The 10000-nt window shown below is 45.5% G+C and overlaps 1 protein-coding gene across 1 annotated transcript in view; it reads left to right on the top strand.

Annotated features, from left to right (window-relative positions):
* The window catches only part of LOC310874024 (neurexin-1a-like), a gene marked incomplete at its 3' end in the record, with an annotated part of 91262 nt that overhangs the window by 28101 nt on the left and 53161 nt on the right, over positions 1-10000 (top strand). Inside the window, 3 exon segments of the mRNA XM_083786685.1 lie at positions 597-779; positions 782-799; positions 3365-3391. Of these exon segments, the coding sequence (XP_083642811.1) occupies positions 597-779; positions 782-799; positions 3365-3391 (228 nt within the window).

Genomic DNA, 10000 nt, shown 5'->3' on the forward strand with positions numbered 1-10000 from the left:
ATTGTGAGGTACATGATCTGAAGTTTGATGTGGCATTGTGAGGTCCATGATCTGAAGTTTGATGTGGCATTGTGAGGTACATGATCTGAAGTTTGATGTGGCATTGTGAGGTCCATGATCTGAAGTTTGATGTGGCATTGTGAGGTCCATGATCTGAAGTTTGATGTGGCATTGTGAGGTCCATGATCTGAAGTTTGATGTGGCATTGTGAGGTCCATGATCTGAAGTTTGATGTGGCATTGTGAGGTCCATGATCTGAAGTTTGATGTGGCATTGTGAGGTCCATGATCTCGACTGCGGTCGAAAAATGATGATGATGATGTGTGTCTCTCTTCTCAGACGCTACCATCCAGTCGTATGACATCCAGTGTTGATTTCTTCGACTAAAACGAAAATGTATGGCCTAAATTTAACAAAATGAATGGCCAATGAAGGTCCCCATGAGCTTTTTTTTACAGGGCCTCAAACCCAGTCCAGAGCGGTCCAAGTTCCCTAAAGGGCCCCTGAGAGCCAAGGGCCCCTGGGCCATCGCCCCACTGGACAAATGGGCTAATTTGGCCCTGGTGTGTGTGTGTGTGTGTGTCTCTCTCCTCCAGACGCCACCATCCTCTCGTACGACGGCAGTAAGTTCATGAAGGTCCAGCTCCCCGTGGCGATGCACACGGAGGCGGAGGACGTGTCCCTGCGGTTCCGCTCCCAGCGGGCCTACGGCGTCCTCATGGCGACCACGTCGCGGAACTCCGCCGACACGCTGCGCCTGGAGCTGGACGGAGGCCGCGTCCGCTCACCGTCAACCTAGGTACGCGCACGCACGCACACACATAAACATGCACACACAGACACGCACACACACCTACACGTGCGCCCACATTCAGAGGTTTGATTGTATTACTGTACTTGTGAGGACGTCTAAAACGTTAGGACAAAAGAAAAAGCTGCCGAAAGATAACTTGTAGATCGGCTGTTTTTCCTTGGTGTGGTGACGTCATCACCGCACCTAACTCTAACGACGCCTAAACCTATAACCTCTAATAAATGCCGAATTCTGAATATATATTTTTTCTAAATGTACTAGCTTGTATAGCTCTAAAAATGTGTTTTAACCGTGAAACTACTATTTTAGTTTTAGCGAGGACACGGAAAATGGTCCTCAAAACATGTCTTTCATCAAATTCTATACTTGTGTGGACCTTTTGGTCCTCACAAGTTTAGTATTAAACACACACACACACACACAGATGCACAAACACACGCAGGCACACACAAACGCACAGGCGCAAACATACATACACGAATAACCGAACACAAGTTGAAGTTTGGAGAAAACCCAAAGCAGGTTTAATTACCTGTCAGGGGACTTGACGCTGAAGCCAGCCTCTTGGCAAATTCCTGGTACAGTTACAGAAATGTCATTAAACGTTGATTAATAATGCACCGTCCAAAGGAAATGAACCCACACTCTGCCCACCGTGATAACATGACATTCTGCTGGGTGAGACAGTATATGGCTGTTGGCGGGCGGAAACCTCTTCTTTTTTGGGTGTTTTGTTCATAATACAACGCCACACAAAAGCATCCAAAATAGCAGATCTACAGGCTCAAAACACGGCACCAATTAAGCGACACGCTTTGAGCTTGTGGATCTCATATAGTTTTTGACTGTGAATCCCAAAGAGTAGGAAGAAACTGGAGACCCGCACACATGTCTTCACTTACAGAATTTGTATTTAAGCAACTTTTTTCCTGAATCCTGAGAAAAGTAACAGTTTTGAACCCAGTAAACCCACACATTCTTTAAAAATAGCAATAGCTATTTTTGCTATTCTGGCGACAAAGTAGGTTTGCTAGGTCATGAATTTACGTGTAAAAGAAAAGAAAAGAAAGGTTTGTGCCCGGCAGCAACGATATTCTGTACCGTTTGTTTTCCAAGCGATTATAAATGCTATAATAATGCCAAGACAAACATTTACATTCGGTTGGCTCTCTTATGCCCAACAGTACACACTGGGTGCGCACGTTCATGATGCAAACGCACACACACACACACACACACACACACACACACACACACATTGTTGAAGATGTTTTTTTGTTGCTTTCGCTGTCTGTGTTTGTGCTGAACAGAGGGTCAAGCCCCAGGCTGCATTCTCTGCTCACTCCCAGACGACCTGCACATCCCTAACGCACGCACACACACACACACACACACACACACACACACACACACACACACACACACACACACACACACACACACAGGGGTACATCATGTGTGGGTCTCTGGTTGTCTGCAGCTGCGTCTCAACTGTGGTTGACGCCACACGGCACACCCAAAAGGCATCGTGGGTAAACCGAGGGGACAAAAAAAAGTGACCCCTTGACCCCTATATACCGACGTGCCTAAACATAAGAGTTGACTGCTCCGCGCCCCCCCCCCCCCCCCCCCCCCCCCTCCAAATAAAACGTCCAAGATGTCGTCTAGACAGACGGAGACCGCACCTCGCAGTCTCCTGGTGCTTTTCGATTCGCCCCCCCCCCCCGACCCCTGGGGCACACGGAGCAGCCAATGAGCACGCTCGCCACTCACCACACTCACGCTGAAAGGAAGCCAATCCACTCTCCTGTTGCCATGGCGGCGCCGCTGGCGCTGACCAATCACATCAATGAATGAGAGATTTTGTCGTCCGCCTCACTTTCTATTGGCTGTTGCCAACGTCATGCCGCAGTCATGTCTTAAACCAGCCCCACTGGTGGTGGTGGGCTCCCCAAATAATGTGTAAAATACTATCATTTGAATCATAGTGACAATAGATACTTTTGTTAAAGTGAAATAACGATGGTGTTCTTCCTCCAATTAAAACCGGGAAAGCATATTTTTTGTCATTTTATAGGTTTTTTAATTGGCTATTAAAAAAAATATATATATATATACAAGCTCACTGCGAGCCTGCGCTTCTGCTATTTCTGACCATTTTAGAAACATCTGGTAAAGTGTGAGAACTACAGTATACTGATTTGGAAGGCATTTGTAGAAAACCATATGTGAGAAAATAAATCACATGTGGAAGTCTGTTAGTTCCATTGATCCAAGCCAGAACACGATCAATCGATCGATCGATCATTATAAAAACATGCTCTTATAAGTTAAGTGATCCCCCCCCCCCCCCGCCCCCCAGAAGAAGGTTCAATTGGTTTCATTTGGTAACCATAGTGACGGTCGTAAGGCATAAGGAGAGTGCTCGCTTCTTCAGCGGAGTGTGTGTGTGTGTGTGTGCACGTGCGTGTGCCAGTGTGTGTGTCCCCAGTGGCGTGGAGTGTGTAATAATACGTGCAGCTATTAACCCTTTGTTCTATTCCCCTCCAGACTGTATCAGGATTAACTGTACCGCCAGTAAGTTACACTCCATCCCATCTAAACCCCACCCCCCCTCCCCTCAACCCACCCCCAAATCTCTGTGTGTGTGTGTGTGTGTGTGTGTGTGTGTGTGTGTGTGTGTGTGTGTGTGTGTGTGTGTGTGTGTGTGTGTGTGTGTGTGTGTGTGTGTGTGTGTGTGTGTGTGTGTGTGTGTGTGTGTGTGTGTGTGTGTGTGTGTGTGTGTGCGCACGCTGCATTTTGTCCTTATCTCTGTCTGTAATCCAGCATCAACACAGTGGAAACCTATGTCACACACACACACACACAGATACGTTACTTTTTCGGTATTATATAAAATAAATAAAAAAGAATTGTGAAAATAGCCGATCTTGAGCGTGTAGCCTATAGATGTGCTTTTTTCACTACTTTTGTGCAACCCTGATTTGCATGAAAACATACAAAGTTAAACTGCATTATGGAGATATGTGACTGAGGCTCACAAAATGAGGCTCAACTCAATGAAAAGCCAGAAAAGGTTTTTGAAACATGTTTTGTGTGATTTTCATTTGTTTATATTTACAATGTTGAAGGTTTTCATTCCAACAGATAGTTGATTTAAAGTCATTAAATGGTTACATTTATTAGGCAAAGTATGCTTGTTTTTTTTCGGTTACTTTACCCGTGTTTGGGGGTGGAGAGGTGCAAGTATTTGCATACACGTTTGGATTGGTCTTAGAATGCATTATCCTCTAGTTTCACTCTGAGCACCGCCCATACGGCGTGTTTGACTGTTTGTTTGGAAACAGGTATTCTTTAACATGGCTATATTTACTCGAGCGACATCCGCTTATAGTTCACGATTCGAATGGAGGAGCATTTTTTATTTTATAGCTACACGCTGGAAGTAAGTCTTTCTCGGCTGGAGATAAATGTGACAAATTGACTGAGGGACTGCCATTGGATTTTCGTTAAATTTTCGTTTTTTTCATGTCAGATGAAAGCAGGGAATCATAGCTTCAAATTGAGATATTGGTTGTTCAGTTTGACCCACCAGTTTTGGAGACATGGCTTATAGAGTAATGTCTTGCAGAAAACAGCGAGTTGAGAAAACAGGCTTGAAAGGTTCACTTATGTGGACTGTAACATTACACCTATAGCTACATGTTTAAGCATTCATTTCATATTTACATGTTGATTTCAGCTCTGACATTCATTTCAGACATGCTCTATAGTCTAGATTGTGGCAGGCTCTCAGTCAAATCTGGTCACAAATGGACACCTTGTCGGTGGGAGAGCCGATATAGTGTGTGTTCTGCAGGGTCTGCCAACGTGGACAAGGTCAGAGGCGTCAGGTTCCTATAACGGCGGTGGGTGCATATCAACTTTTTGCTCACGGGCCATTGGGACTGTGGCGGCTATACTTGTGAGGACCTCTGCTTGGATTCATGGTGAGTGCGCACCGAAAAGTAATTGGAATATATTTTTCTTGCCACATTATAAACAAGTTTACTTTACCTCCTCACTGTCCTCAGTGTTTGGGACGGGACATGCGTAGGCCTGTATCATGTGCTGTCTGCGTGCATATAAGCGCTGCGCTCCAGTGAAATTGTGCGGCTTGAGAAAGAATTGTTAATTTGTGTTGGATAAGGGCTTATTGGTGGGTTTTCCGTAGATATTAAGGACTAGTTAGGGTGTGTTTAGCCGGTGGCGGTGGCGCCGAATTGTAGCATGGACTGGACGAATCTCTTCTTGGCTGGAGGTGGCTTCATCATCGTAGTCAAATGGAAATAAATCCTGTACTGTACTGTATGCAACATTTATACTCTCTACCTGGCAGCAGAACAAAGGCCACCTCATTAGCATTTGAATGCCCATGGGCGGCGGCCCAACACCTATCTTTGCCCAAGCGCCCCCAACCCCCCGTAAAGGGTGACTACGTGCATGACAACATGACCACTGGGGAAGGGACATTTCAGTCAGGACAGTGGGTGCATATACTACATGTTGATATTGATTTATTATTTTGCCTGTGGGTGCTTCTGCACCTGAGCACCCGCGGAGTTGACGCCACTGGACAAGGTTATAGTTATGTGACAGTGATAATGTTTTGCAGCGGACACACTGAACGACCAGCGGAACAGTAGGAGGTTTCTGCCCTTCAAAGCGGGAAATCCTCAGTGTTAATTAAAGAAGGGAAGAAGACTCGGTTCAGGTCCTCTCTTTAGACCCAGGAGTTAAATGAACACAAAGGATTTGACTGTGACGCTAGCTGTGTGTCATGTGCCTCACACGGGCGCGCGCGTGTGTGTGTGACTGTGTGTATGTGTGTGACTGTGTGTATGTGTGTGACTGTGTGTGTGTGTGTGTGTGTGTGTGCACTCGCAAGTATGTCAGCCGGTTCAGCTATTCCACAGCAACGGTGTGATTTCTTTTTTTCTTTTTTTTTGCTGAGGGCTAGGGTTTTCCTGGGCGGCCATTTTAGCGAGGAGAGGAGAGGAGAGGAGAGGAGAGGAGAGGAGAGGAGAGGAGAGGAGAGGAGAGGAGAGGAGAGGAGAGGAGAGGAGAGCAGGGGAGGTGAGCGGATGTAACAGAGAGAGAGAGAGAGAGAGAGAGGGACGGGGGCTGTAGAAGAGAGGGAGAAATACGTGGAGAGAGAGAGAGAGAGAGAGAGAAACAGAGATAGAAAGCGAGAGAGAGAAAGCAAGCTTATATTGAAGGAGGGACTTGAGATAAATGAAAAGTGTGGAGAAAAAGCGAGGGATGCATTTCTGAAGGTCCCGTTCGGAGAGGAGAAGGTTGTGTATAGAGAGAGAGAGAGAGAGAGAGAGGGAGGGAGAGAGAGAGAGAGAGAGAGAGAGAGGTGCCCTTAAGGTGCAGGAGTATCTCTTGCTCCTCCTCCGCTGGCGTTAGGATGAATGCAGCTCAGGGGCTGCCGGCTAATTACTCTTCTCCTTCACGCCGGGCGGGAGACAAAAGGCGTTTTCATCCCTTCCGTCTCCCTCCCTCCCTCCCTCCCTCCCTCCTCCCCATCCCTCTCTCCCTCCTTCCTTCTCCCCTCCGATGCTGCCTTCATCCCAACGTCTGTCTGTCTGTCTGTCTGTCTGTCTGTCTGTCTGTCTGTCTGTCTGTCTGTCTGTCTGTCTGTCTGTCTGTCTGTCTGTCTGTCTGTCTGTCTGTCTGTCTGTCTGTCTGTCTGTCTGTCTGTCTGTCTGTCTGTCTGTCTGTCTGTCTGTCTGTCTCTGTCTCTGTCTCTGTCTCTGTGTCTCACGGCCAACCTTTGTTTGCTTGGCTGTTGCTATTTTATAATGTTTTCCGACGGTGTGTGTTGTGGTGAGGTGGAGTTGTGTGGGAGTTGTGGTGGTGGTGGGGCTACTGTTCCATTCGACATGTTGCTGTTTGTGTATTGAGACAATGAGGGACGTGTCGGCGCATCCTTATAGCTGTCTGTTTCATCGCCCCATCTGTGCGCTTGCATGCTTGCGTGTGTGTGTGCGCATGCGCTGGTGGGTGGATGGATGAGGGGTTTGTGTGTGTGTGTGTGTGTTGTCACAAGCAGTGTTGAATCCCTGATCAAGTTTAATTCCCTCGTGTGGAGTTTGTCTGTAACGTGTTTAGGGAGAGAACGAGAGAGCGAGACATGGGGAGAGAGAGAGAGAGAGAGAGAGAGACCTAAAGAGAGGGAGGGAGAGGGAAAAGGTCTAGAGAGAGAGAGAGCTCCGTGTCTACACCAAGGTGAGGAAATGGACGACTGGTTGCCATAGAAACCCAAGCAGCCGTTTGTCGCTGTTGCTGCTGCTGTGAACTCGCCTGTCTGTCTAGAAGTGGTGTAAAAGTGTAACTAAGTATACATTTACACCAAGTACTGTCCTTAGGTAGTAGGTACAGTTGTATTACCTTTACTGGAGTACTTGGGATTTTCAATACTCCACTACAGCTCAGAATCATCGAAAATATTGTACTTTTTACTCCTCTACAATCATTTGACATCTTTAGTTACTACTGTAGACTTGTATTGTTAACCCTTTCAGCTTCAGGGGTTTCAGTACTTTCACTTTTAATACATTAAAAGTATATTTTGATGCCAATACTTTTGTATTTCTTACTCATGTCCATTTATAAATCCAGGCTTTTACTTGTAATAGAGTATTAGAATAATTTGAATTATTAGCGTAAAAGTACGCTATTGATACTTTTACTTAAGTGAAATACAATTTTTAGTACTTCTTCGTGTCACTGCCGATGATGAGCAGGCCTCGTTGACACCAGCAGGAACGCCACGTTCCCACAATAAATTATACATCTGATAGAGCGTGCGTGCGTTCGTGCGTTCGTGCGTGCGTGGTGGGTGGGTGGTTGGCTGGGTAGATGGTGGGTGGGTGGGGGGTAGGTGTGGGGGGTGGTATTTAAAAGCCAAGCGCCACTGGAAATAGTCCACTCAGCAGTCCAATAAAAGCCCTGCTGTGGGACTGGTTTGAAGCTTTACCCAGAAGAAGAAGAAGGAAAAGAATAAACCCATTTGTTATTTGGAGCTAATGAAATATGAAAAAGATTTCTCTCTCTCTCTCTCTGTCTCTCTCTCTCTCTCTCTCTCTCTCTCTCTCTCTTTCTCTCTCTGTCTCTCTCTCTCTCTCTCTCTCTGTCTCTCTCTCTCTCTCTCTTTCTCTCTCTGTCTCTCTCTCTCTCTCTCTCTCTCTCTCTCTCTCTCTCTTTCTCTCTCTGTCTCTCTCTCTCTCTCTCTCTCTCTCTCTTTCTCTCTCTGTCTCTCTCTCTCTCTTTCTCTCTGTCTCTCTTTGGTCCATTTGTTTTCATTAACTATCTCGTTGTAGTATAGGCGCTGGTGTTTGTTCCATTCCCGTTATGTGGAGGGTGGATAAAAAAAAACTCACTCCGGTCGTTTTCATTTTAATTATCTCTCCTTGTTGTTTTCTATAGACACACAACCGTGATTGTATTAGTTGTTAGTGTCCCTGCATGATTCAACATCATTCCTCTTTTGATGTGCTTCTGTGTGGTTTTGTGATAGCCACTCAAATACTGAAGTTATTCATTATTTTTAAATGCTAATACTATAAGCAGTTTGTGCGCACGCCACATACAAAACACATACCCTTAAAAAATATATCTATTCCTTTTTCAACCTGGTGTCACTATTTGGGTCACCTTTGTCATTATGTGTGGGTAAGTGTCGTATATGGACAATAATTTGTATACTATATCATGCATGTTCATGACCAAATGGTACTTAGGTCTGAAGTAAGTTGATTGGAGTCTGTATGTCTGTCTAGCTGAAGCAATCATGCATAGTGAAGTAGCCTGGCTCGGCTGGGTGTGATAGGAATTAGCATTCTATTGTTTAAACCAAGAGGCCAATTGATTAAATCTCAGACGTCACTCTGTATGCATTTCCATGCCACTGCCCACTGTTGGTATGTAAAAGTTTAAAACCCCTCCCAGAAACACCTCTGTTTGATGGAACTCTGTATATAATGTCTGAAAAATACAATGTCAGGGGGTCTTGCTTGGGCAGACTGACCGCACGGTCAGTCTGTCTGTGGGCTCCACGGCCCACTCATGGACCGCGGGAAGCTCTCTGTCTGCAATAAATACAACTCTACACTTCATCTGCCTGCTTGTTCCTTCATCCGATCGTCTGAGCGTCTGAGGCTTTGATGCCTGGTACTGCAGTTTGCTATTTAGAGAAGAATCTCATTCAGCCTTTTTTGTCTATTTAGTTTAGTTGTAGTTAGTGTAGTGGGAGTTTAATTTACTTCATAAGCATTTGAAATTATTCTCTAAAAAGCACAAAAGGTTTGAAAACAGCTGCTCTCGACCGCATGCATGATGTTTGCCTTCATGGAAGCTGCAACACAGACTGGACTCCTGATGTATCTGGAGTGCCAGTGGTCCTCAAACTTGGACATTTGGTTCCATTTGTACACTCCCCCCCCCCCCCCCCCCCACCTTTATTTATTCAGTAAGGTCAATTTGAGAGCCAGCCCTCTTTTCCAATGACGCCCTGATTACAGTAAACCTAAGCATACAAGTTTTAACAAAACAAATCACAAGATAATAGACATTTCAGAATGTCAAACAGTGCAAGGCCTCATTCACACGTACCAAACACCAATCAAGCAAATGTTTGGTAGTTTCTTTGGGGTTTTTTTGGGCCACCACAATGCTTTTCCAATGGGAGTCACATGGTTTGATCAAACATTTTTGTTTGATCGGGGGGGAGGGGCAGAACACCACCAGCAATCGGCAATCAAACACAAATGTTTGATCAAACCATGTGACTCTCATTGGAAAAGCATTGTTGTGGCCCAACAAAACTAAAAAACAACCAAACGACATCCTCCAGTGATCATACTGATTGGAGTTGATTGTAGAGAAAGTTCCACATCATGTGAGGCTTTAATGGCTGCAGGCCGTCTTACCCCAGCTCAGAATTAACAGTCGTAATGTTTAAAAACCAAGTAATCCCGTGAACGCGTGCATGATGGCAAATGTTAAGTTCCTAATAGGCTGTTAAGATAATTAGGCAATTCCTTGAGTGAGACTTTGTTTTTTAGATAAAGACAGTGCCGTGCTGTTCACGGCTATCGTCTCAGATAGCCAATGATGGCCAACCCAACCTCTTCATGAAGC

This window comes from Protomyctophum parallelum, assembly GCF_964188405.1.
Source record: "Protomyctophum parallelum genome assembly, chromosome: 17".
Taxonomy (NCBI): Eukaryota; Metazoa; Chordata; class Actinopteri; order Myctophiformes; family Myctophidae; genus Protomyctophum; species Protomyctophum parallelum.